Source organism: Nomia melanderi, chromosome 14 (assembly GCF_051020985.1).
Source record: "Nomia melanderi isolate GNS246 chromosome 14, iyNomMela1, whole genome shotgun sequence".
In the NCBI taxonomy this organism is placed as follows: Eukaryota; Metazoa; Arthropoda; class Insecta; order Hymenoptera; family Halictidae; genus Nomia; species Nomia melanderi.
In genome coordinates this window covers 6,275,485-6,302,657 of record NC_135012.1, presented here as the reverse complement: position 1 = coordinate 6,302,657, position 27,173 = coordinate 6,275,485, and the positions used below count along the sequence as shown (strand labels likewise).

Below are 27,173 nucleotides of genomic sequence, written 5' to 3'. Positions count from 1 at the left end.
AAGTGATCGTAAGTCTTTTGATCCAAGATAAGATCTTCCGATTTTCTAGAGTATCAAACGTTCCACGAAATTTACAAATAATTAGCTTTACCAACGAGATATCGATCGACGAAGCACTTCGCCGTCGATCAAAGGTGATCATTCTTTTTCGGAACAACTGGAGGACCTAGCTTTCAACGCCTGTCACTAAGCGTATCTCCTTTTTATTTTGGTTTTACACGGAACAAGATGTAAACTAACTGAAGCCACCTGGGCTGCGTCCTCAGACTCCTCTCCCTTTTTCTTTCTTCCTTGAAAAGGAGCCAGCTCTTTTTACACTTGGTTCCCCTTGGCCCCCATTTCAACGACGGCATGAACGACGCATTTAAATTCTATAATGAAGTCACGATTCGTTAACCCTTGATCGATAAGAAAAGCGAGCCTCGATCTTCGTCGAAGAATGGTACCTTCAAGAATGGCAGTCGTCTGTTCTTCATCAGTTGCGCTATCATCCACAACGGTATTTGGGAGACGCTGAAGCAAAGTAGAACTCCACCGGCAATGTGAGCTGACGTCGGAAATTCTTTTCCACCGTAAGTCACCGGTGATAGGGTTGCGACGGTATAAAGAAAGATTACTATTAAAATTAATGGTGTCACGAAGAACCAACAGATTCTCCAATAGCTGCTCGTTTCTTTGTCCATCATGAACTCGAGATCGTCTACGAAATTCTCTATGCCTGTCGACAACGTTTCATTTGCAGGAACCAGTTCTAACGTTTCAGAAGTGTTTTAAAGCGAATACGAACCATATAACCACATCACCGCTGTGATTTCGAAGAATGCCAGGATAAAGACGACAAACGAAGTGCCATAATAATCGACCAGCGTCAACAAGAATTGGCCGCCCTGCGGGAAGCGGAACATTTCAACTGTAAAATATCTGAATTATTTGAAATACACCGGCATACGTAACCGTGCCCGGGATTAACGTCATCCATGGCGCTTCTTGTTATCATGATCTGTTTTTTTTTTTGATAGAACATTGACATATCAGTCGACCGAATGACGCGGTACTGCTGAAACACATCGATAACGAATATCTCCGAAATATAGATCTCGACGATCGACTGAAAACATCGAGGTCCAATCTTCTGTAGTTGATACAGTATTGTTGATATAATGATCCGTTTGAGTGTCATCGGACTTTGCAAAAACCCGGTCGAAATGTGCCGAGCGGCGCGATCGCGCTCCTTTCGTTTCAGTACAGAGACTGAATTACGCTTTTCTATTTTTATATAAAAATATTGTAAATAACGCGATCGTTCCATGTCTAAGCAGGTAACAACAGAAATTAAAGTAAGTAATTAGAAGGAAAACAAATAAATAAATTTAATTTGATTCTACTAACCGATAGGCTGGCACTTTTAGATATAGTTACTGAGAAGCGCGATCGCGGCACTCAAACGGTTAACGCGAGTTCGTTACAGATACACGACGTAAGTACATTCATCTGTTATTGTTACATTGTGTACCATTCAACGGATTCATTCTAATTATTGTAAAATTAATGAAAATTCCATTCGCCTACCGGTGTCACGTATATCGTGCTGACAGAAAATCCCACTAGACACACTGGAAGTACGATCTGCCAGAACTTCAGGTTGGGTAGCTTCTCCTTCAAGGCGCAGACTACACCGGACACCATTCCCACGATACTGCCGACCCCCAAGACAAACATCATCACGAAAAATAAAACCGCGAACAGCTGTGGAAGTACATAAATACTTTGCAGGCGCGTATTTTGATTTAACGTTCAATGTTCGAAATTTGCGTACGCTACCTGTGGCAGGAAAGAGAATTTCGCGATAGCATCGGGATAGGAGACAAACGCCAAACCAGCGCCAGACTTGACCACTTTGTTAATGTCCGTCGCGTTCATCTCGTGCGCGAGATTCCCAAGAATTCCAAAAATCGTGCAACCCGCTATTAGGCTCGTCACCGTGTCGAGACTAGTCACGATCATCACGTCTCTAAGATAGTACGTAATACTATTGAATTAGTTCTCTCTAGACGCGAACCGCAGCGGTAGCTTGCATTTCACCTGTATATGTTGTGCTTAAAGTCATTGTGCGACGAATAGGTGATGATAGATCCGAAACAAACGGAAAGAGAGAAGAAGCATTGAGTCACGGCGGCGTACCAGACCGACGGGTCCAAAAGTTTCGACCATTTAGGCGTGATGAAGTACAAGATACCGGTTCCAGCGCCCTCGAGGGTCACCGCTCTGATCAGGAGGCAGATCAAAATGATGTAGGGGAAAATCGCGAGGAAGTAGGAAGCTTTCCCCGAACTTTTCACCCCCTGGGAAGTAACCAGAGTCACCGAGAGCCAACTAACTAGCAGACAGAGAGTCAAACTCCAATCCGGCAACCCTATTCCATCGGCGATACTGTCCTTCTCCTGGAGAACAACCTTTCTGAAATGGATAACAATGTCCCGTAACCCAAACGCGAGTATATACTGCCCGAGTCAAAATGCTGACTTACGTAAAGTAGTATTCGGCCGAGCTTCTGTACTGCTCGTCGCTCAACAGATGAAACGCGCTGGCTGTTCCGGGTCCAGCGTCGAAGGTACTACCGTTATTGTTCACTTTGTGGCCAGAATCCACGCAGTATTTACCCCATTCTTCCCTACATTTCGACCAGGGCAGCTCGGCGGAGAAGGACGCGATTAAAAAATACAGCGTCAAAGACATCAGTGAGCTGTAGTAAGTCATCAAAGCGATGGTCGAATAGAATTGAGCCCAGCCAACGCCTGAGAGGATTAACGTGCACTCGAGTCAACAATTATAGTAGGAAAACCACCGATGATATTCGAGATTCTAGACTTTATCAGCGATAAATACCGACAAATGCAGGGGACACGTTCCACACCCTGATGAACGATGACGAAGAGAACTGTCCTATTATCATTTCCAAATAGTAGAACGGTTTCCCGACGAGAAACAACACGATGATGTAAGGTATGAGGAAAACACCGCCCCCGTTTTCGTACGCCGTGAACGGGAACCTCCAGATATTGCCGAACCCGATGGACATGGCGATACAGGACATCAGGAACTCTATGCTGTTGTTCCATGTGCCCCTCGTTTCGATCTCCTCCACTTCCGATTCCCTGTGCTTCCTGTAGCCAGCCTCGTATTCCGTTTCATCCGCGACGAACGCTGGATTTTGATGTCCACGCTGCATTTCATTGTTCTGCAGAAAAAAAACGCGTGGCATTGATCAGTTTTATCGGACCGGACGTTTATGTCGTAGATTGAGAGATTCTGGGCGTTCGAGATAGCGCGGCAATAAGCTTTAAGCTCTTTACGGAGCTCGCACCGGTTCTTATCGCGTGAGTAAAATCTCTCTATCGCGGGTGTCTCCCTCAAAAATACGATTCAGATCGTTTATCTCTTCCGGTATTGTTCGGGGTTTCATTGGCTACGCGACGAAAAGGTACCCAATCCGAGGCTACGTACTCCAAGCGTTATCCTCCGACGAAAATTTATAAGAAACTCCTAAGGCGACAGAAGTTTATCGAATTCGATAAAGTTGAACGGTAAGTCGGGTCGCGAGTCTTGATTTATGGACGCTCCTGCATAACGGTAAAAATGCAGCTTTACTGATACGAATTGGAAACGCTTTGTAAACATCTCATTAGAAATTCTACAACAGTAATGACACCGATTATCGCGTCCGGCGAAGGAAAGTTCGTTCGAATCGTCGAATATCCGAGCTGACAGTTTTTACGGTGAACTTGTTCGTGAAAAAAAATGAACGTGCACTGTTACTCACCATTTCCATGTAAACTCGACGTTCGACGTGAAGAAACGAAAGGGTTGTTGGAGAGAATGGATCGGTACGGTGAATCGATCGGTTTGCCCGCGTGATTAAGCGATCGACATCACGCGCGGGCTCTTTATATGAGGAAATGTGTGCCGATACTGTGCTCACCCCACGGGCACTCAAAAAACCTTGGCGATAAGGCTACCGAGATTCCAACATTTAGATTATACTGCAATTCTGTACACTCGATCCGATAAGGAACTCATCTAGCTGGTACAATATTATTAATGTTATTCGCCGCACAGGAAAAGAGCATTTGCACCGGGCCACATTCCGATCCGGCACACGGATAACGCGAACCACGCAATCCCGGATGATTGATATTTCCGATCTGTCATCGATCGAGGTTTTTCATTAACATTTCCGTGGCCAATACGGCAATCGCCGCGATCGGAGAATACGAGGATCGTCTTCACACCGAGGAGGATGGGAAGGATGGAAAACGGACTGTCCCAATCGGTGAAAAATTATTCTACCGATCAAGAGGTTTCAAAGTGTAACAATGCGTATCTAATTGTTATCGAGGTCGTCAGTAATATCGCAGAATAATATATTTACGCGTAACGATATACGCGTTTTTAGGAAACATTCGATCGACCGTCCGAAGTGCAGTGAAGTTTGGGTTGCGACGCGAATACGGCAGTTCAAGGCTCTAAATAAATTAGCTGTCGTTATGGAGTTGGAGAAAGCAGAGATTTCTCATGCTGCGTTAGTTCCTCGAGAAGAAATTATAAAGTTTCTGAGAGGTAGATCGGTTAGTGAGAGTCTGATCGCAAGCTTGTTGGAAGTAGGCTTCACAGATGAATTTGTCAGGTGGAGAAACGGAAGAAATGCCTGTGACATAATTGTGTGAACTTTAAATGTCACGTTTTCGTTTAGATTGCTGAAAGCGATGGGTTTCTCGGCGAAGGACATTGATGAGCTTGGAGAATTGTGGGTCCTTGAAGCTAAGAACCGAGAAGAAATCGACTCCTCTGTGTCTCCGCCTTCGTCTTCCGATGAATATTTGTCACCGGATGGAATTTATTTGAAAAACCACTTGAGCGAACCTTTGTCGCGCGCTGTTCGAGAGATCGTTGCTAAGAAACCCTCCGATCCGATTGAGTATCTCGGGCACTGGCTGTTAAATTATAAGGTTCGTTTTTATTCTATCGGTTTTAACGTCTACCGTCTACTCGATGCATGTAAGCTTTGCACTCCAAATTTACCATTTTGCAAATCAAGTTCATCATATATATATATATATATATATATATATATATATATATATATATTTTATTTAAAAAAATATTAAATATTAATTAGTTATATGAATGCGTTATGCATTATAGACTAGGTTGTGTGTAAAAATGACCTGCACAGGTTTCGTATGTAATTTTCATATTCACACTTTGAATCTACATAATTATATGTAATTATATGAATTATATACGTAATATGTGCCAACTTTAATGAATTGGTAATTACTTATAAATAAATATGTAATACACCTCTTTGTAATGAAATTTTTTGGTTTATTACTAACTAATTAACATTTGATGTTTTCTTTTAAATAAAATGTACATGTAGAAGTACTTTATTTGCAAGAAAATGAATTTGATTTGCAAGAAGGTGAATTTGAAGTGCAACACCTATACATTATGATTTAGGTATGCGAGGAACGAGGAAAAAGGCGGAAGGAACTTGAACTGGAATTAGCGATCGAACGAAGGAGACTCGAATCAAAAGTCTGTATTATTTCGTATTTCTAAATAGAACAATGTTAAATATTGAGATCATTTTAGGAGAAAGAAGTGAAGGAGAAGTTAATCACTAGCGCACACGAAGAAGAAGAAGAAGGAGAAGAAGAAGAAGAAGAAGAAAAAGAATTTGAGAATGATGAGGACTTTATTGATCACCATTGAACTTCCGAATCTATTTAAGATTTGCAGCTGTGCGAAATCTACTGGTAGTACAAAAACGAATAGCAATGTAGATAAATAAATGCGTGAGTTTATTTGCTTTATAAATACGTTCTTGCGTCGATAGAAGTCACAGAAACTATGTAGCAACACAGTTCATTGGCTTGCAAATAAATACTGTGATCCGTCGTGCTCGTCGATCGACACATAACGAAGACGATGGACGTCTGGCAACTATTTCCGTCCTTCCAGAGGCTCGTCAGTTTCTTAAGTACTCGGTAAAGTGAACGCTCCGATGCTCAAAGGCGTCCATCTTCTTCGAGAGTGCTTCTTTCAGTCTAAAGGTACAAAACTACTTCGTAAAAAATAGAAAAAATCTTCGTGAAAAAGATACGCCGATGGCTTTTAAGACTGCCATATCACGCGAGTTTATCCTCCATGCAGAGTGCCACGTAAATGAACTGCTTAAATCTCGAGCACTCTCGTTTCTCGCGGATTTTCCGTTTAGTTTCCTTAAATTCGCGCCAGGAGGCCAGCTCCGCGGCGTTCTTGGGTCCCCAATCCGAGGACGGACTGAAAGCCGACCCGATCCTCTGCGCGAGAAAATGAATCTTTAATTTATTTTAGAAACTTATGGACCAATGATCCAGCGAACAATGATTCTTCCTACCTCAACTAGCTTCGATCCTTTATTGGACATTACGGTATAGATGAACCAGAAAGGAACTTGCAGTGCCCCAAACACGCAAAGAGTCCATCCAGCAGCTACAATTTTATTTAACAAAACAACGTGAATCGGAACACTAAAAAGAACTATGCCATCGCGCTGCTTTGAAACTGTACGTACCGTGTGCACTCTTAGGATACGAAATACCGCTGTAAGTAACAGGCGTCAGAGTGACCAACGTGTAAACTAAGATCACAGCCAGCAAAACAGGAGTGATGACGGCCCAACACAGCCTCCAATACATGGACGGTCTTCTTCTCAACATGTACTCCACATCGTCTACGAAATTTTCCAAGCCGTACACCCAGAAGATACCAGTAATCTCGAGAGTGGCTAATATGAAGATGATGAAAGAGCCGCCATAGTAATCGACTAGTTCCAAGATGAATTGTCCGCCCTTTGTAAAGTTCAAAGATACATAATTTCTTATTGTTTCTAATGATACAGTGAATACGATCGTCGACGAGTGATTCTACTTACAGGTGTACAATAAATGGTTCCAGCGAGAAATCCCCCGGAAACGGTACCAGCCACTATGTAAAAGTACTTCCAGTGTGGAAATTGATCGCTTATGATCGTGATAACGGCCCCCGCGATAGCGATGGCGCTTCCAATGCCGAGGACGTAGAGCATCAAGAAGAACAACACGGAAAAGAGCTGCGAACAACCGTAGAAATGTTGCGATAGTTCGTTCGGAGAAGATTGGAATCTGGATCACCTCGAGGTGACGCTCAAACTATAATCTGGTCGATGCGCGATCGATCCTTCAACGTATCTCGATCACCCTGAACGCCTCGTATTAATTTGCATGCGATACAACAATAACATCCGAGTCGTATTCGCTTCTGGTTTGCGTTTACTTATACACGTTTCTATGGACTACGGTCTCTTTTACTTTTCAGCGTATCCTGCAAAGGTTCTTGAACGGTTCGTCCAGTCCAGTGGTCGGCAAACCCATTAGTCAACAGAGCCAAATGTCAACAGTACGATTGAAATTTCTTTTGAGAGCCAAATTTTTTAAACTTAAACTATGCAGGTAGGTACATTATTATTAACTTAATTAGGGTACTCCTGAGCTGGCCTTTGCTAAAAACGTCCTCAATCTGATTGAGAATTGCAATTGAGGGTTTCTGCGCATGGGACACGAAGTTTCAATCGCACTGTACGTGCCGACCACTGGTCTAATTGAGGGGCAAGTGTCTGCGTCTCACCTGAGGTAGAACGTTGAATTTCGCGATAGCGTCGGGGTAAGAGACAAAAGCGAGACCGGTCCCACCGCGAACGACGTTGCCGATGTCTTCCGTGCCCAGTTCGTGGGCCAGGTTACCCAGTATACCGAAAATCGTGAAGCCTGCCATCAGGCTGGTGAACGTGTCCAATGTGGTCACCACTATTACGTCCCTAAAAAATTGGAGTTCTCTCATCCGAGATAAACATAGATCACTCACTAACGCGATTTAACACCTGTATATGTTGTGCCTGAAATTGTTGTAGGAGGAGTACATGACGACACCGCCGAAGCACACCGACAACGAGAAGAAACACTGGGTGACGGCAGCGTACCAAACGTTCGCGTCGAACAGCTTCGACCAATCCGGCTTGATGAAGAAAATGATTCCATTCACGGCTCCCTCGAGGGTTACAGCTCGGACCAGTAAACTGATCATGACCACATACGGAAAAATGGCGAGAAAATACGCCGCTTTTCCCGAAGTCTTCACTCCGCGCGCTAGAACGCCGAATATGCAGAGCCACGAGATTAACAGGCAGACCGTCAGCTTCCAATCCGGTGCGCCGATACCATCGTCGATGCTCTGCTTCTCTTTCAACACTATTCTCCTGAAGGAACAGGTTTAAAGATTTTATATAAGCAGACGTTTTGTTTAGAGAGATCAGGGGGACGGAACAGCTTACCGAAAATAGAGTTCCGCGGAACTAACCATGCTCGTACCGTTCCGTTTAGTGGCATTCTCGGATTTTCCTGAATCAACGCAGTTGTCTCCCCACTGTTCGAGGCACGTGGACCAAGGAAGTATCGATTGGAAGCTTGCGAATAAATAGAAGAGAGTGACAGACATCAGAGAGCAATAGTAAGTACCCACGGCGAGCATTGAGAACATTTGGGCCCAGCCAACGCCACGAAATCCTGGTACTGTGAAACGATCGGGAGAATCTTCGTTTAACGCGTTGACTGCCACGAGAATTTCCAGCGTTTTGAATAGTAATACTTATTCTTTAACAATAGAACTACCGTACCAGTTAAAATGACTGGTTTCGATTCTTTTGTTTCGCAATTATTGATATTTTAAAAGCATTCAATATTTGAAATGATCTTGAAAATAAATAGTTTTATTTGAATACTATAATAAATGTCTGAAGAAACTGGAGATAATCTATTGTTACAATCTTTGTAGGGATTACATATTAATCGTATTAAATTCTTGGTAGTTCAAGTGTTAATAACAAAGGCAAATGATATTGAATATAATTATTAGCGGTTTAGTATCACGGTAGTCATGTTACGCTATGATCAAGCTACTTATGTTACTAAATATTTTTATTTAAAATCAAGTTTCTTATTCTAATTAATAATAACTCCGGTCATCGGTGACCACCGTGGCAGTCAACGTGTTAATCTATTATATTCCATTGATTGATCTGTTGAAATAAATTTTAGGTGATCAGGGGTAAAAGTGAAGTCGCACCTGCCGCCCACATTTTCACCGATGACCTGCTGCAAAACTGTCCCATTATCATCTCCAGATAATAGAAAGGCTTGCCGACGATGAAGAGAACGATGATGTACGGTATCAGGAAAACACCGCCGCCGTTTTCGTAGGCCGTGAACGGGAACCTCCAAACGTTCCCCAGACCGATCGACATAGCGATGCAGGACATTAAAAATTCTACGCCGTTGTTCCACGTTGCTCTCTCCTTGCCGTTCTCCGCGATGGTCTTCGCCGCGCCATTTGCGTATCGTTAATTCGCATTAATTGCGCGAAACAACGCGAGGATTCGATAACGTAAAGGGACGTACCATTTCTTCCGGGACCGACAGAGAGACCGGCGATTTGCGATCGTCCTGGCCGCAATCGTACTCCCCATATTGGAAATTGAAGGTATCTTTGTTCCCGTGCACCTAGAAAATTCTAAAGAATTTCAAACTGCCCGTAGGTAGCTCGCGAAAGAATGAGATGGATGATCAGCGAGAGTTACCTTCCGCGTGACGCCGTTCTCGTCCCGTTTCTGGAAATTGGACGCCGCGAGGCCATCGTCTCCCACGAACGCCGCGTTTTCTCTACCATGCTGGAAGAAAATGAATTCGTTGCGAAGCGATTCCGTGCAGGACGAACCTCGGCGCGGGTGAAGCAACGCATGGCTTTACTCGCGTAACGCAAACTTCGGAAAGCGGCCTTGGACACGACAATAAGAACGGTTATACAGAGAAATGAGTTGTTTAGCGTCACGGTTCGTTCACTCGGGATAATTAAGCGATAGAGAAATAGTTGGCATGAAACAGACATGCAACGGATAGTTTTAACCCTTCGCGCTCAAAAGTTTTTCAATGGGAAGATTCAACGCTTTCTGACGAGATACAGGCTATATCGTTTGAAACGAATTCAATAGTAATCCATAGATAAATGAAGTCAACAAAGGTGTTTTACATCAATATTTCACGTAGCAATACAGAGTTTGACACGTTAAACGACGCACGATTTCATATAGCAAAATACACAAAATGGAAATAATATAATAGTAAATCACTTGATTGAATTGCGTTATTATAATTGCACATTTATCTAGGTGAATATCACCACATTAGGTAGCATTATTTATAATATAGAAATATTTCTAAATAATCGTCGTTTAATTGAGTGAATTGCAGCAATTCGATTTGTTTGGGAGTCCACCGGTTACCCCCATGGCATACAACGTGTTGATTTGAAATATTCAACTTCATAGTTTGGTTGCATCGAATCAAATAGTGACCGAAAGTCACCTCCCGAGCGCAAACAGTTAAACGGGTAGTTTCAGTTAGATTATCGGTTGTCCGCGGACTTTCGTCGAACCATTGTATCGCGATTGTTTCGCGTTCCGCTGTTTTTGTACGGCATACTTCGATCGTTTTCGCACGCGAGCGAGGCTGCGTCATCGTGGAAACAACGTGCAACATTCCTAACGACCAGAAACGCGGTCGTTACACGACAATCTAACGTTACAAGGATCACCCGGTGCGATTGCGGCACGCGATCCTCGTTGCATAGGAAGCAGGCTATCGGGTTATGGTAAAAATCGCGAGCCCAATCTGTTCCGAGCTGTACCGATCCGATTTCCAAACGTTGCGACAGAACGCGCCGATGAAAGGCTCGGCCTTCGCGAATCGCGAACCGTGATTAGTCGATGAATTTCGTTGATTGAACGCACTTTTCCTTCGTCGTCATCGTCCTTAAACAACATCGTTTCGTCTTAAAAACACCGATGGAATCTTCGAACGCGCTCAACCGAGATTCTCGCGGATGTATGCGTTTATCCTTGCTCCACAAGGATCTACAAATGACAGTTCCTAACGCGCGACGGCAATTATTAGTTTTTCATTGCGTAAATGAAGCCGGTTCGACCGGCTATACTATTACCGATATCGTATGGCTAATACTGCGAATGGTCCCTGCCTTTGGACGACTGACAAGCCCTTAATGACTTCCGGTTGCTCCTCGCGTCCTTCTCACCACGACCGTACCGATCTAATCGTCTAACTCCGAGCCAAAAGAAAACAACGAGAAATTCGTCCGAACGACGGAAGAAAGTGACAAAGGGGGACTTTGTTACTTTCACGACTCATTTATACACCTAGATCTCTTTATTTCCGCGGACGTCGTTACGTCACGACGAAAGCGATTGTTCCGTGCCTTCGCTTTCTCGGTTATCAATGGCAACCACCACCGGCATCAGTTCGTTCAAGAGTCGCGCGCGGACCGAAACCGAATCGCGCGTGCATTGAACGTTCGAATTGAAATTTCGTTCGTTGGAATAGCTGCCGATTAACGGCAGACGCATCGTCCTTGTCGGCCGAGAAGCGGCTCTCGAACACCGTCCCCCGTATTTGCCAATTCTGTCGCGTTCCGAATCTCTGATTCAATATTTCTAGACTTTCACGTGCGAGCGGCTTTATGTAATCGAGCTTAACCCCGCGAGCGACGATTTCGTAAAGGGAGAAACGATGTCATCGCGTTGTCGCCCGAGTACCGGGAATCTGTTGATCAGATGATCAGGGGACGTCTCAACGGTCGACAAATAAAGCTTGTAATTGAGGACTACGCGCAAAAACTCGGGGATCAAGTGGATCAAACTCGATCCACGAAGAAACGGTCTTGGCGTCGAAACCGCGCGTGAAAAAAGTAGTCGGTTCCAAATGCGTTCGGCGCGTACTCGCTTCGAATTATGGATACAGCGTTGTCCACTTTTATTTCTCGGGCCGATGATATTATTTCACCGACAGCCCCTGGCGATATTGAGATCCAAGGAAGTCGACATTGACGGCGCGCATATAATTACCCGATAATTTACCACACGCGAGCTTATAAAAGGCGTTCCCACGAATTTTCTAATCTTATCTCGCCATCGAATGAAGAAATGTTTCTCCGACGTGTAAATACACTAAGGGGGCCGAACAAACTGCGTCCATTAAGTTCCCAAATAAAGAACATGGTTTATCAAACTAAAACCGCAGATAAACGCTGCGCTCGAAGGATAGTACAAAGATTGAGTTTAATGTTACGCAAAGTCCGATCGAGATCTGGAGTAGGGACTCGTACCTCGCGCATCTTCGACGAGCGAACAATGCTTGGAGACGTGAAGACCGGCTGTCCGATCCGGAGGAAGGGTTTCGTCTATGTGGGACGCGCGGAGAGTCTCGATCTTCGAGCTCTGAGACATCTATGGCACCTGTCGCGATAGCCGTGGTACCTTCGCGAGGACCAAACAACCACTGACGTCTCGATCACGAAAGTGATCGCAGGTAGGGACTGTCGGACCTGGTAAACTCGATCGAGAAGGGGGAATCGCGATTTCCCTCCACGTTCCTCTTACTCCAGACTAATTACGACACTCGGCTGCGACCGGCGTCGGTGCTCGATCTCCGGATGATCCATCGGTGTTCCGTGTCAACGCTAAACCACCCGTCATCCCTCTGTTGTTACCGATGAATGGAATCCACGAATGTTATCGATAGACTAGATCGGAGGATACGGTGTATAGGGAAACGCGTAATGCCGGTGTTGTTGGACAATATTTAACGGCCGCCCGACGCCGATCTAGTGGACGGATCACCTCTAAATCATTCGAGATAATAGAATAGCGAGCGTCATTTTTATCAGCCGCTTTTCGGATCGGTGCCCTTTTATTTTTCGAGGACATTGTTCCAGATAATCTTCATCTGTACGTTCATATATCTGACTGTATGGCTACCCATTAATCTTCAATGCTATTCAGGATGACGTCGCGAGCAGGATCTATCCCTTCGCGAAAGGGGGAGTACGCGGAATCAGACGCGAGTCATCAATGAACGATCTGGGGAATCCCGCACGCGTCAGGAATGCTGAATGCACTCTAACACTAGAACCGAGCATTGAAATTGACTTCCTGAAACTTCTGTATAGAAACTTCGAGAGTGCATCTATTGAGACTTTAATCGATTCATTATTCAATTTGCATGTTGCCAAATTAATTTCTTTAACAACTCCCAGAGAAGCATCTGCTTTTTTAACCGTTTGAGTGCTGAGGACTATAGCGCTCTTCTTGTGTTGCGCCAAAATTGCGGAGAGCGCGGAGGCGCTTCTGTTCATCAGTATGAATTATAATTTTCTTACTATGTTCTTCAAGAAATAAATCAAAGTGAATTTATTTGAATACTTTTTGATATTTTTTTGTAATAACACAATATTTCTGATCTCATTAGATAAGTACTCTTATTAATTTTTTTGCATACACACCCAATCACTTCCGCATTTTTGGTAAATATCCACAAAAGTTGTTTAACATCCAAACGGTGAATAATCGCGAGAAGAAATCTGGAATGGGTCATTTTGAAAATGACTGGTTTCGGTTGTTTTGTTTCGAGATTATTGGTATCTTAAAAGGATTGTACGTTCGAAATGATTTTGAAAATACATTGTTCCACTTGAATAGTATAATGAATGTCTGAAGACAACGAGGATAATCTATTATTACAATTTTTATACAGATTACATGTCAATCGCATTAAATGCTCGGTAGTTCTAGTGTTAAAGAATAATCACTGTGACAGAAGTGGTGGTCAAGGATTCTCCTAGACGAACTGGTCGAGTTGGTTCTCATGCTTCCGTTCTTTTTGTCGGCGTATGAGAAATTAGAAAGCACAAGACACGCGTTGAGCGTATTCTCGAAGCTCCGTTTCAAAGGGTTACGAAATCGTGTTCCTCGTAGCCTTGATAAAAGAATATGTATATATAGTTATAAAATCCTGCTGATTTCTTGATGTTAGGTTTAGGAATGTAGTCTATCTCTTTTCTCTCTATCGTTATCAACGCATTCGAAAACGTTGCGAACTTTACATATTCTCAACACATTGTACACCGGTTCCACGTAATTGCGTGACTTCAGTCTATCGCTTAATTGCTACATTAACATGACATTTTAGATATGCATAACAGAAAGTGTTAACACGTTGACTGTCACGAGAAGCTTCAACGTTCTATGTGTCATTTTTTCTTTTGCAGCGAAGGTAAAAAGAAATGATTATCAATTATATGATACTGCAATTCTTAAATTACATTGTTATTCAATAATATCTTCGAAATAATAATAATAATAATAATGTAATAATATCATTGGTTTAACCCTTTGCGGACGAAGATTCTTTGAAATATACAAAACCTTCAGCAGATGAAGTTAAATGATATACCAATTGTTTAACCCTACTCGTACCACGTGTTTTTATAACGAATCATACCACAATGTGACTCTCGGTCACTTATGAGAACAAAAGGAATGATTAAAATATTATTGTTTTTATTTATAGGGCCCACATTTTAAAAGCCCCAAAAAAATTCTTTTGGAAGTGCAATACGAAATAATCAAAAGGTTTAAATAAAAAGTTCACATGTGACTCAAAGCCACATCGTGGTCCAATTAGGGTTAAGCAATAGGAAAAAAGGAAACTATACGCTGATCTCTAGCTGTTCGAGTAATTAAATCATTTGTTTGCGACTTTTTCTTCCAAATATGAACGCTTCGTCTCGCCGAAACGTCGACATACGTTCGCAAAGAGTTAACACGATGAATACCGCGGGGGTCACCGGTGACCCCCAGTCAAATCGAATTACTATAGTTCATTCAATTCAACGATGATTATCTAAAAACATTTCTATATTACAAATAATGCTATACAATGCGGTGACATTCAGCTCGATGAATATGCAGTAACAACAATGCAATTCAATCAAATGATTTAATATTAAATTCTCTCCATTTTGTATATTTTGCTTTATGAATCGTGCGGCATTCGACGTGTTAACTCTTTGAACTCTGTAGGCTCCAACATTGCACCAGTTATAATATTAAATATTTTAATGAATCTTAAAGAAACTGCCCTAAATTTATAAGATTTACCACACATCCAAATTTTGTACTGAGAAGGAAAATAAAAGATCGAAGAAATATTATAGCATTTCTCATTTTCGCTAGGAATACTATAAAAATTAGTAGCAGTTGCTGATAGATTACAAAACAACCTGGAGTGCTAAGGGTTAATAAACTAAGTAATCATCACACAGTGTATTTCTGTTCGAGAAAGATCATCCTGGCCCTTCCGAACTTCCGCTTGTAACTTTTACAACGAACTTTGTGGAGCAAAGATACGTTCATGTGGAACCGGTGGCAGGTGGTCTGGAGTAATCACGCAGGCGTGACACCGGCCGTCAACGCCGAAGAGAATTCAAGAGAGCAAAATCGAACGTTCTCCCTTTTTCCCGCAATGAGTAAGACAAGGACGGAACTACTGTGCGACAAGGATACAGAATTTTGGTGGTACGTTCTGCTTGTAGATGAACTAAATTTCTGTTTGTTATTGGAAATCGTTTATACATTTTAACCCTCTGTAGGCCCATGTAACTTCGAAGTCACATATCAGTATATTGGCATCTTGTTGATGTATTTCATTCTGCACTCAAAGTGGTGAATAAAATTAAGTAATCGGTTAACTTAAACTTTCATACACTCTGCCGTGAAAGTTTAACGTCGTTGTAACTTGAAAATGACAAAATATATTCGTTTGATGAAATTATTGAAAGTATTGAATACATTGTTAATTCGTATTCATATGTGGATATGTACTAATTTTTTACTGCGTAGATTCTGTTATAATCATGAACAAAAATTCAGCCCACAGGGGGTTAAACTCTTTTGTTAATATTCGTGACATTCGTCTTATAAATATTCAGTTAGAAACAAGCCGTCATAGAAGTTGGTCGATAAAATATTTCAACATTATAACTTAGTGAATATTGCAAATAAATAGTATATTGAATAAAGAAACGTGCCACAACCTTGTAGCCAATGTATCGGTAATGTCGGTTTTTACATGTAGATAAAGTCAATTACTGTTTGTTATTAGAAATCGTTTATGCATTTTAATTTCTTTTATTAATATCCGAGATATTCTTCTTATAAATATTTAGTTAGAAACAAGCTGTCATAGAAGTTGGTCGATAAAATATTGCAACATTATAATTTAGTAAAAATTGTAAATAAATAATGCATATAAAGAAACGGGCCATAACCTAGGAACAGTATCGCCATCTAGCGGCGAACACCATGAATTATTGTTTTCCCTATCCCAGTAATGAGTTAGACAAGGATAGAACTACTGTGCGACAAGGATAGAGAATCTCGGCGGTAAGCGATCAGCTCGTCATCTAGCGGTGAATAGTGTGAACTACTTTTCCCTACCTTTGCAATGAGTAACACTAGCTAGATGGCGATTCTGTCGCGTTCTCCAAAAATTTTCCGTTCTTATCGCACAATGGTTCTGTCCTTGTCTTACTCATTACAGGGATAGGGAAAACATTAGATTCTATTCTTTTTAAATCACTATCTCATTTACTGCCATTGTCACATGACTTTACAAATAAGTTGTTAGTGGCTTTGTGTGTAAAGTTAATTTTATTTTATTCCCGAAATCATTTTCTTTATGATTAAAGAGATTTTTCCATATTTTCATCTTCCATGTGTTACGTATACGCGGGTGGATATATACATGAGTAAATACATGTATGCCTATCGTACACGTGGTTAAAGTCAGCTGACTTATACTAATTACTGTATATATTTTAAGTCAGCGATCGGTGGTTTCTATATAAATTTTAATTTTTTTATTCTTGAGTAATTTGTTTTACATCGCATTGACCTTTTATGTGATTATAAATTTATCTGGAAATGTTATCAATGTGATCAACAACTGTCAAACTTGTAATACAGGTTACAATTTATTTAAAAAATCTCATCTGTTTCTTTCATATTTGCTGTAGTAATAAGGAAAGAGTAAAATATTTAAAATGATGACTGATATAGAAGAAACAGAAGCAAAGAAGGTTCAATCTCAGATTGAAAAACATGATATGTAAGTATGTATTTTATATGCCGTGACATGGTTCATATTGGTTTATTTATTGTTTCATAGTGAGGAAGACCAGCAGGATTTTTCTGAAGCTGCGAAGAAATTAGCTGAAGGACTTTTAAGTATTTATCAGTCACCACTGGAGCAAGTTCATAGAGAACTAAATGAAATAACGTAGGGTATAACAATAAACAAATTATTTAAATTATATTTCTATTCGTCATTGCGTTTTTCTTTTAGGAGCAAACAAGAAACTCTATTCAATCAGATGCAAGCTGAGAATGAAAAACTTCAAGAAATTTTTGATGATGTTGATTTAAATGAAATGGTAAGCTATTATTCAAATATATATTTATTGTTTAATAAAAATATTTCTTATGAATCTTATACATGATTTTATAAAATACTGAATGTAAAATGCATGAGGAAATATGTATTTCAGTTTCAAACGATAAAAGTTTATCAGGGAAAACTGACTTTTATAAAAAAAGAGATGGCTTCCATTCATGAGCGTACATTTAAGTTAAAAGTAAGTGATTGCAATTTACTTATACACGTGTATGTTTGAGATATTGCCTTGTTTATATAGAAACGAGCATTAAGATTACAACAAGTGAAACAAAAAGAGGCCTTGAATAGGGAACAACAGAGAGAGCAGGAAAGTCAACGTGAACAAGATTTAATTGGTAAACCTGTAGTAAGTTAAGAAAAATAGTTTATGCCAAAAAAATAGTTTAGGTATATACAAGAGCAATATATTTATACAGTTATTGTTTACATTAGAAGTTATATTTAATTCATATTTTTATATATTACCAGACAATTTCCCATTGTCCAGTTGAGCTACATTTTCTATTATCTTTACATAAAACATTAAATGTTGTTTCAGTCAGAAAACCAATAATCTCTCTATCTTCTTGTATCCTAAAGGTGAATGTTGATTCATATGTTCCCATGAAGTACCTAGAGAAGGATATATTTATACACTGCTTTTACTTGTAATAAAAAAGTTAAATACTGTTGTTATTAATGCTTACCTAGCATAGGAACAAATGATTTGGTCAATAATGGCTATACCACCATCTTTAAATTTGTTCAATACATAATCCGATGGAATGAACCTTAGTACTGTATATTCAAATAAATATTCTTTAAGTTCATTGAATTCTGCAAAAAATTTATTTAATTGGTAGATTATTCAAATTTTAATCCTATGTAAAACCTTAAGGATGATTTACCTTCTTCTGTAGCATCTGTAGCAACGAACAAAAGTTTCAATCCAAGTTTATCCAATTTTTCCTTCAACTGAAAAGCAGCAGATTTTATTGTTGGTACTGTTGAAGAACGGCCAAAAACGAAATCACGTCGTCTTAAATGAGTAGCTATGTATGGTCCACCAAGCGCGTTTCTTCTACTCTATAGTTAAAAAATTATATTAAATGATATATATCTTTATTTTACTACAATTATAATTAAGTACCTTTTCTTGAGTCCAATCATTTGGCCTTTCTGTGTTATCAGTCTTATCTGTTGAATTGAGAAAACCTTCTCGGAATACATTAGCAATTTTGTATAATTCAGAATTGTATCTCATGCTGCGCCGTGCTGTCCAATATTCTTGCGAGCCATAGAAATCATGTAATGCAATTTCCATATGATCAAACATTACAGACCTATAGGATATAGATTATAAATAGAATAAGAATATAGAATATGTTCATGTAAAGTGTAAATAATGATTAACAAATGCAGTATTTTTTTACCTGTAAATATTAGGCTTAAGATTCTTTTTTAAATCTGATATCATTCCATGAAATTTAATACATTTAACAGTTTCAAAACTAATATTATGATATCCCCAAAAGGATCTGCCATGTCTTACAGATTCCACTTTATTGTATTGTAAAGATTCAGCAGTACATTCTACTATTTCATTTTTGTCTTCAAATTTACCTGTTTTAAACATTTCTTCGTCATTTTCTAGTATATGCATAACATCAAGTTGTGTATGCTTCTCTTTCGAAGGATACTCTGGAAAGAATCACATTTATTGACCTTATAAATTATTATAAAATAGTAATTACTATACCTTGTAAAAACTGATACATTTCAATCACAGGAATATATTTTTGTAAGCTTGTAATATCAAAAAATAAGCCCCAAGGCAACTGTGTTTGAGATCCTATGTTCTTAGTTCGCCAATGATATAAATTACCTAAGAAAAAATTAAAAATATTTAATAAAAGTGTAATGATAAATATTTGATAACAATAAAGAAAATTATAGAACTACCCCATGGTGGTAAAACTAATTTCCACCTAAATTCTTTCTCATGTTTAACTAAATTTTTTATAAAAACTGCTACGCGAATGTAAACATCTCTTCTGAGATTAAATCCCTCCGGTGGATTAATATCGTAAAGAATGTAACTGAAAAAGAGTTTATGTCAAAAAAATGTTTATTTTAATAGATGAATAATAAATTAAATATTAATTTTTCATACCGATTCTTTGAGTAATGTGTTTGAATGTTGCAATTATTATCAGTCTCTCCGTATTCATCTATTTGATTACAAAATGCATTTTCAGTAGTACTGTGTATAAAATTAATATAAAATAATATAAGACATAGTGTTCTGAAGCATAACAAGTTTAACATTTTGAGGTTATAGTGGTTATGAGTACAATAGACACAAGAATTTAAAATAAACAATGTAAAATGATTTAATTCTCTGACATTAATGTATGATTGGTTTATATAAACAATATACTTTCTTGAAGGAAAGAATCCTTCTTTTTGATCGTATTTAGAGTTATTTTGCATGGGATTAAACAATTAAAATAGTTTTTAAATATAATTTTTTCTTAAATAATAAGATAAAGGACAATAAAAAAACAACAGCAATAGCAACAACATTGTACAGGTTGATCTTTGTTACACACGAATTACAGACTCATATCTCCCTTACTTAAAAATGGTTGATGGGTAGATTACAATTTGCTAATCCAATTGATAATAGTTATAATAATGGTAATAATAATTATTATTTATCGTCTTATACAATATTTATAATTCATAGTTCAGTTAACATAGTTTGTGTCCTGCTTATATTAAGCAGGGCTATTATGTTACATTTACTGCGACTCACTCCCCATATTTTTCCATTTATCCTATTAAAGTATACACTTGGCATATAAAAATTACAAGGACAATTTATAATGGTAATGGTAGTAGCGGTAGTTGTAGTTATAGTAATGATAGTGGTAGCACTAATGGTATTTGTAGTTATAGTAATAGTCATAGTAGTAGTATTAGCAGCAATAGTGATAGCGATAATAATATTATCGTTATAATTATTTATCCAATAACTATGTCCTGTTATGATCTTGTCTTTCATGGTTTTACTTTGTCTATACGTATACTTGCATGAAATCTCAGGTCCAATTCTTGGTTGCTTAAGATTCCAGTGTGTTTTGGGAGCAAAATTTAATGCCGTCCCTTTAAAATTTGTGCCTCATTGTGATTTTCAAATGTGTGCTGTTTTATATTTCTTTTTCACATTTTGTTAGCAATGACGTTAACTGGTAGTAGAATTCGTAGTCAGCAAACATTGGTATATACTGTAATACTGAATTGTTGTTATAATAAATATAACATGAAATTCATTCCTATTAGACTAAATTCTCTTTCTTGTTTTGCATTTTATATGAATTCTCTATTGTTAACATCACAGCTAAAAAGGTGCCTTATTTCGACATGAAACATACTATCTTACATTCATTACAAAAACGTGAAGTAGTACAGTAGAAATTAATAAGTTTCAAACAAAATATGTTCTGCACAATCTGCACAGTGCACTCATTTATACCGCTAGTGTTGTACATAATAAAATTTTACATTGCAAAACTATTCTGGTTGCATAATAATAGATAAATATGAAAAATTAATTTATGTAATGTAAATTTAATCGAATATCTCTTTAAGACCTTTTCAATTATTCATAATAAAATAATCGATGAAACTATTAGCTAAGACTTTTAAAAGTTTTTAGTGCACTGTGTATTGCAGTATATATTACAAATATAGTTGATACTACTTCACATTTAGAGAAGTACATTTGACAATTACCCGCTTACTAGCACAATCGCAGTTTTATATGCTGGCACAATTACCTGGCACTCCAGGTAAGGTAGTTGGTTACTAATAAAATTATGCATTGCTAATTTAAAACTTTGTTACATGGAATCATTGCGTACAATAAATTAGATATTATGCTTTATTCTGCAGCTAATAAACTTGACAAAAAACCCACTTGAAATAAACGTTGTTCGTTCGTATCTATTTAGACAGATCCAATAACGTTATTTTTAATCTTTATGTATAAGCCCACTTCAATTTAAGTTGTTCTGTTTTTCGTTGGCGAAGTGTCCGTTCTTGTTTCATGATTTTATTGTTTGAATTAATTAGACATTCGACAGCCATGTAATACTTCTTCAAATTATACGAAGTTCGAAGTACATTTAACTGCATTGGGCTTGTAGTTAAACTTTTAAAAATTACAAGATTGTTAATAAATAATTCATATATACACAGAGAAAGATATATACACATACACACTCACACATGCGCGCGCGTAAGCACGCGCGTACTTATTTACAATAACTAGCAGTAACACTCACAAACATATGCCGTACCAAAAATTCAAGATAATGTAAAAATTGATCTTCCGTCATTTCGGTCGAATTGAGCGTAAGAAGGAATATCCAAAGAAAAGAAACATTTTCAAATAAACGCATGCTACAGATTGTTACATCACAATACTATACATTATTATGTGTATGTTTTTACCATATTCAAGCAGGTAGTCTTTCCGAATATAACAAAATAGAATAATGAAAAGAAGCTTGCCTTTAATATAATTTCTCTCCCTAGAAATAGTTTTTACAATCTTATGATATGTGTCAACTAATGATAGGCGAACTCAGATATTATATGTTAATTTCTAAGCACTGTTACATTCTTAGAACCCATAGAAATGTAGCGTTCAACTCAGACAAATCTTTCCAGCATTGCTGAAGACAATAGTTAATGTTTCACCATTAATTTGAACAAAAATTGTAATACGTTTTGTTTGACATAGATGTAAAACTACTGAAAAGAACACTCATGCGAATTGAAGGCAAGACTAAGTTTGTACAATAATTATTCATGTTCTTGGTAAAAACATTACGCATAGAATAGTAAATCGCCAGTAAATATTATTAGTTCTGTTTACTCAAGCTCTATTCGATACCGAGCAGTCGGAGGTTGGACTCAAGCGAAATTCTTTGTATCTATGTATATATTTATACTTAAATACATATAAAGCGGCAAAGCTGCTACATACTGAGTCATGATTTACATATACGTGATTATAAATGTGGCTGCTTTTTTGGAAGGTTTCCTTTCGTTTGCTTTCCTTGGAATGTCCATAGACACTATTAACTAGCGTACATTAAAAATAAGTTCAGTCATTTACACACACTGCAGACACTTCCGAAAGGGAGAGACGGCCATTCTGTTTCACAAAGTGCCTCAGCATTGTATAATCTATTCATTTGTACAAATTAGTTCTGTACAATTGTCTAGCATTATATTAGTTGAAAAGAGCATGTAGTACTATTGTAGAAATGCTCTACATTGAATGTAGTTCTCTACAATATATGCGTATAGAAAACTGTTTGGTACTTGCTAAATAACTAAAAGGTTTCTGCACTTTTTCAAATTTTTCATTTTTTTCTTTCTATCATATCGTTTCATACCATGTTTCTAGTAAAGTCGAAATTTGTGAATCGCGGAAACAATTTCTTTACAACGATCAACAGAAGTATCGGTGCTCAAGAATGAATCGCGTTTCAAAATTACGCGTACACGAGGAAAACAAGTCGTCAAAAGATTTATACAGAGAAAAAAAAAGGGTACCACCGTGTTTCAGTATTGAGGTAGCGTAACGTTGCTTTGGCTTAGCGAGTCTTTCTGATTATCTAGAAATATTTCCACTGATTTGGTGGTACTCGAGAGAAAAGTATTACACGCCGAAGAATGAAACTGTACAGTATGATCTTTACACATAGATATTCTGATTTCTCTCTTTCTCTTTCTTTCTCTCTCTCTTTCTCTCTCTCTCTCTCTCTCTTTCTCTCTCTCTCTCTCTCTCTCTCTCTCTCTCTCTCTCTCTTTCTCTCTCTCTCTCTCTCTCTCTCTCTCTCTCACTCTCTCTCTTTCACTCTCTCACTCTCTCTCTATTGCGCGAATATTTTGAGTGCCGACGTTCGAATTCTCATACACATATCATATGTATGATTGTACAATCATCGTACGGTATTGCGATGTCTTTGGTAGAAACTATTTGGTACGTTTGCGCCCATTCGGAAGGTCGGTGCAGAGCCATGAAGTTACAACGAATGAACAGCTTGCAGGGGATAAGGTAGTTCACAGGGAAACAAACATCAACAACAATGATTCCTCAAGTATCAACAACATTAACAACATCCCATTATAACTTATCATCATTATTGTGATCGTCTCTATCGTGATCAGTTTTTTTTTTCTTAAATGTCGTTACAGTCGCTGTCGTTAAGTCTCAGTCTTTCGCCACACCTTCAGCTCGATAACATTTGTAATGGGTAATTCTAATTATCATAGCAATCATTGTCTTCAGCAACATCGTCACTACTGTTACAGTTAATTATTTATGGCCATTGTCAGCGTATCCTTTCTCGCTTCTTCCTATGGCCATCTTTCACTCTATTTCACTAGCTTCATTAGCTTCTCTTCGCATTTACAATAAACGTTCACGCGAATTCTCACTCACTACCGATCAAATCTAGTAATAATCAATCACTCTGGAACTTTTGAACAGAATTATAAATACACACGGATGACCTATCGATGACGAGTCAACGAACAGAGCTAGAAATGCTAGAGAGCGGAATGAAGAAATGATTACTTCCTTTACAATTGCGTACGAAACATGAGAAACGATGATAAATGATACCTTACACGCTTGATCGATCGATAGTTCCGTTACCAATTAAAATTACAAAGTTCCTTAACCGTATAACATCTACTAACGCTTCATACACGTACTTATATATTGCGCGAATATTTTGGTATAAAATGTCTGTCCTTAGTCCACGGTAAATAAAAAGCGAGCCTTTCAAACACGTCCATGCAACTGGTTTCCCTTTTGATAATCTAATTATAATAGTTGCGTCGGTGTATTTGTTTTAAATATATTACGTGTTTATATGTGATCTACAAACATTTAAAATTCATCGAAATAACAGAGGAGAACAAGTATTCTCACGCTCCTTCTGTGCAAAGTAATACATATATAAATACATATATATATACATATATACGTTTTCCTCGTATGTATATATATGTACATATACATATACATATGGCGTATTAGGTCACTGTCTTATAGATGCAGAAATATAGAACGCAGTCTTTCCCTTGTACATAAATAGTTTCCTCGAGAGCAATGGCACTAATATATGTAATTTCAGGATTTCTTACTTTGTGCGGTAAATGGTATCAAAATAGATATTGTTTCGACTATTTGTTATACAGTACAAGTAGACAAATATAGTATAAGAAATATGTAATTGCGTCGAGGAAATGTTTTACAAACTATCGTCACATTTTCAATCTACAAAATCACCGTCCTTAAAAAATCAGAATAAATTAGAATTATTGTCGTAATTACCTATTAACTGATCTTATGGCTTTCGAGGAAAATTATATAGATCGCACAATATTCTGACCGCTCACTGCATTTCGGTATCTATACGAGAGCAATTGATTCAGAATTATTCTTTATAGAAACGCGTAACATGCGGCCTATGCGCGCGACATAAAAATCGATAAAACGCCTTCAAAGTTTCGTCTCGAACATACGATATATAATCGGCCCCTCATTTTTTTTAACAATTTATGCTCGAAATAAATACTCCATATGACCGCATGTTACATTCTTAACAGTATGAAGATACCCTTAGAATGATACTTAAAGCTCTTACAACTTTTACAACACACTTGCGCACAGAGAGTAGTAATAGCTGGGGTTTGGACTAGACGTGATGCGGTTGAAGATGAGGCAGCCTGCTGGATAAGTTGGATCAGGATTTCATACTATTCGCTTCATCGAGTCGCCTTTCTGTTCCTACCCTTAATAAATTTGCAAATTCCATTTCTAATAATTGTCGAGCCTATTCGAATAAAAGATCATAAGTTAGTAGAAGCTATGTATAAGCACTGACTTCTAAATGTAAAACTTACTTGTGTATTTTGTGTTGGGATTTGCAACGCTAGGGCCAAACTATTCGCATCGAAACTGTCATCAAGGGCTATAAGCGCTCCATGTACTCCCGATTCCAAAAGGTTGTTCCCATATTCCTGAAGATACAAAATGTATTTTATTTCAAGTACTTAATAAACTCTAAAAGAAAATGAGAACTATGTTCTCGCCATTACTTTCAGGCCGATAGATTGAACCCATCTTATAACGCGATCGTTGCTCCACACAAGAACATCCACGTTGGCATCTTCTGCCATTTGTCTTCTTTCTTCTAATTGTTGCCTATCATAATTCAGTCGCTTCAAACAGGAAATGCCATACTGCAAACTTGTTCTACAAAAGTTGGTTTCGTTTAATTAAAGAAAATTTATTACTTAAGGTTCTGAGTTTTTTTTTTTTTTTTAAAGGTCTTATTACCTGTGAAAACTATCAACCATTTTAAGTTGACTACGGAGCTCTTTTTTAGTAAGGTGATCCAACATTCTAGCATCAACAAGGCACTCCATGAAAGTGGATCGATACTGAGGCAATCCAAGGCTTGGCAACCAAACATTACCAATCCATTCGTGGTTCATATCACCGAATGCTAAGGTTGTGCGAGAAGTTTTTGGCGCTGATGGGCTTGTGAGTGATACCATTTCTTGGATAGCTAATCTGAGTTTTAATCGGTGGAGATGACAACTGGAACAAGGATTAGTCGATTAAGTATATGATCCTGCATCCTGTTATATAGAAGTTAATCAAACTCATACCTTATACCGATTTCACGTTGTATTTCGGTATCACTAAGGGCACTCATTATTGCACCGCTTTTGACGTTGGCACGACAAGCTGCGACGTACCAAGTAGGCATACCAACCCAGAGTTCAAGCCAAGCCACCACAGTTGGTCCGTTCCATAAAGCGAAGGGTGTTCCAGCTTTCATTGCTTCTGCCAGAAGTTCATGGCGCGAGGAATCTAACATACTACCAAACATACTAGGACTGAAATAAATTATATTAACTGTGTTTATTACATATATACGCGTAGAGTACTTACGTAATGCTTTACATCATTACCTTTTCTTTTTCCTACGATCAAAGTCACTCTTGCTGCCCATAGTTCCAGCTACAGCTACGCTATCACCGTAATCAGGATCAGCAGGTGTACTTGCTCCTCCCATTCCTGTCATATCTCCGGGCATTGGCGTGTCTTTTCCTTTTATCTTTTATAAAAATTCTCTTTTATAGGTACTTGCATTCTCTCTTAAGGTATTCAAGTAGTAACTTCTTCACTAACCTTCTCTTTCTTACTGAAGAACCTGCCAAGGCTGCTCTTAATACTTTTCTTCTTTTGAGCTGCAGCCACTGCTGCTGCCGTAGCTGGACTCATGGTGGCTTGCATGTGCAAGTGGGAACTAGACAGCTGTCCAATTGGCAATCCGACACCAGACAAGTTGTTCTTGTGCAAACTGTCCTGGCTACTGTGGCGTGAGGACAATGGGGAAGGGGGAGTCCCAGAATTGAGTGCGCCGTTGTTATGTTGCCCATGCCTGCTGCATGGAGCGCTAATCTAGTTTCTATTTCTACTCTAAATAATGCATTCTGGCCCACACAAGGACACTATTCGCCTTTACTCTTCTGCTATGTTCTATGTACTTTATGAAGGTTGTTTTCAGATGTGTCTCAAAAATACTTTGT

General features: G+C 38.6%; 6 protein-coding genes across 24 annotated transcripts in view; 2 read left to right on the top strand and 4 right to left on the bottom strand.

Annotated features, from left to right (window-relative positions):
* Window positions 1-203: 203 nt before the first annotated feature.
* Window positions 204-3,957, bottom strand: LOC116425673 (sodium-dependent nutrient amino acid transporter 1). The gene is made up of 9 exons (XM_031973689.2): window positions 3,821-3,957; window positions 2,887-3,238; window positions 2,528-2,795; window positions 2,083-2,457; window positions 1,822-2,011; window positions 1,570-1,746; window positions 788-887; window positions 447-718; window positions 204-371 (listed from the first exon to the last, which is right to left on the bottom strand). The coding sequence occupies exons 1-9, from the start codon at window positions 3,827-3,829 to the stop codon at window positions 204-206; spliced, it is 1,911 nt and encodes a 636-aa protein (XP_031829549.2). The 5' UTR covers window positions 3,830-3,957.
* LOC116425705 (uncharacterized) lies at window positions 3,132-5,786 on the top strand. 5 transcript variants are annotated; one of them, XM_076373605.1, is made up of 5 exons: window positions 3,132-3,584; window positions 4,117-4,617; window positions 4,751-5,006; window positions 5,521-5,598; window positions 5,656-5,786. In XM_076373605.1, exons 3-5 carry the CDS (start codon window positions 4,764-4,766, stop codon window positions 5,773-5,775), a joined length of 441 nt encoding a protein of 146 aa, XP_076229720.1. In that variant the 5' UTR covers window positions 3,132-3,584; window positions 4,117-4,617; window positions 4,751-4,763; the 3' UTR covers window positions 5,776-5,786. The 5 variants fall into 5 exon arrangements, with proteins under 5 accessions (XP_076229720.1, XP_076229722.1, XP_076229723.1 ...); XM_076373607.1 differs by having other exon boundaries at window positions 3,132-4,357; window positions 4,454-4,617; XM_076373608.1 differs by having other exon boundaries at window positions 3,132-4,357; window positions 4,454-4,625.
* Window positions 5,787-5,792: 6 nt separating this feature from the next.
* LOC116425672 (sodium-dependent nutrient amino acid transporter 1) lies at window positions 5,793-12,501 on the bottom strand. The gene is made up of 11 exons (XM_031973687.2): window positions 12,313-12,501; window positions 9,716-9,805; window positions 9,537-9,638; window positions 9,205-9,454; window positions 8,414-8,651; window positions 7,964-8,338; window positions 7,711-7,900; window positions 6,980-7,156; window positions 6,620-6,896; window positions 6,443-6,537; window positions 5,793-6,365 (listed from the first exon to the last, which is right to left on the bottom strand). The coding sequence occupies exons 1-11, from the start codon at window positions 12,319-12,321 to the stop codon at window positions 6,192-6,194; spliced, it is 1,977 nt and encodes a 658-aa protein (XP_031829547.1). The 5' UTR covers window positions 12,322-12,501; the 3' UTR covers window positions 5,793-6,191.
* A 4,070-nt stretch (window positions 12,502-16,571) lies between these two features.
* On the top strand, window positions 16,572-18,315 carry Pldn (biogenesis of lysosomal organelles complex 1 subunit pallidin). 2 transcript variants are annotated; one of them, XM_031973693.2, is made up of 5 exons: window positions 16,574-17,153; window positions 17,214-17,324; window positions 17,391-17,478; window positions 17,593-17,679; window positions 17,740-18,315. In XM_031973693.2, exons 1-5 carry the CDS (start codon window positions 17,089-17,091, stop codon window positions 17,854-17,856), a joined length of 468 nt encoding a protein of 155 aa, XP_031829553.1. In that variant the 5' UTR covers window positions 16,574-17,088; the 3' UTR covers window positions 17,857-18,315. The 2 variants fall into 2 exon arrangements, with proteins under 2 accessions (XP_031829554.1, XP_031829553.1); XM_031973694.2 differs by lacking the exon at window positions 17,593-17,679 and having other exon boundaries at window positions 16,572-17,153.
* Window positions 17,849-20,112, bottom strand: O-fut2 (O-fucosyltransferase 2). Its single transcript, XM_031973691.1, has 8 exons — window positions 19,654-20,112; window positions 19,443-19,579; window positions 19,240-19,365; window positions 18,914-19,181; window positions 18,631-18,823; window positions 18,389-18,566; window positions 18,188-18,317; window positions 17,849-18,113 (listed from the first exon to the last, which is right to left on the bottom strand). Exons 1-8 carry the CDS (start codon window positions 19,971-19,973, stop codon window positions 17,963-17,965), a joined length of 1,503 nt encoding a protein of 500 aa, XP_031829551.1. The 5' UTR covers window positions 19,974-20,112; the 3' UTR covers window positions 17,849-17,962.
* Window positions 20,113-20,175: 63 nt separating this feature from the next.
* The window catches only part of Liprin-alpha (PTPRF interacting protein alpha), a 45,853-nt gene continuing 38,855 nt past the window's right edge, over window positions 20,176-27,173 (bottom strand). For 7 of the 14 annotated variants that reach the window (XM_076373697.1, XM_076373700.1, XM_076373698.1 and 4 more), the window contains 7 exons: window positions 26,773-27,025; window positions 26,553-26,698; window positions 26,247-26,477; window positions 25,912-26,175; window positions 25,671-25,827; window positions 25,476-25,592; window positions 20,176-25,405 (listed from right to left, as the gene is read on the bottom strand). In XM_076373697.1, the coding sequence (XP_076229812.1) occupies window positions 25,316-25,405; window positions 25,476-25,592; window positions 25,671-25,827; window positions 25,912-26,175; window positions 26,247-26,477; window positions 26,553-26,698; window positions 26,773-27,025 (1,258 nt within the window). In that variant the 3' untranslated portion in view covers window positions 20,176-25,315. Of the gene's footprint in view, window positions 25,406-25,475; window positions 25,593-25,670; window positions 25,828-25,911; window positions 26,176-26,246; window positions 26,478-26,552; window positions 26,699-26,772; window positions 27,029-27,173 lie in introns of all 14 variants that reach the window. The other 7 variants (XM_076373706.1, XM_076373708.1, XM_076373707.1 and 4 more) reach the window with 5 other exon arrangements.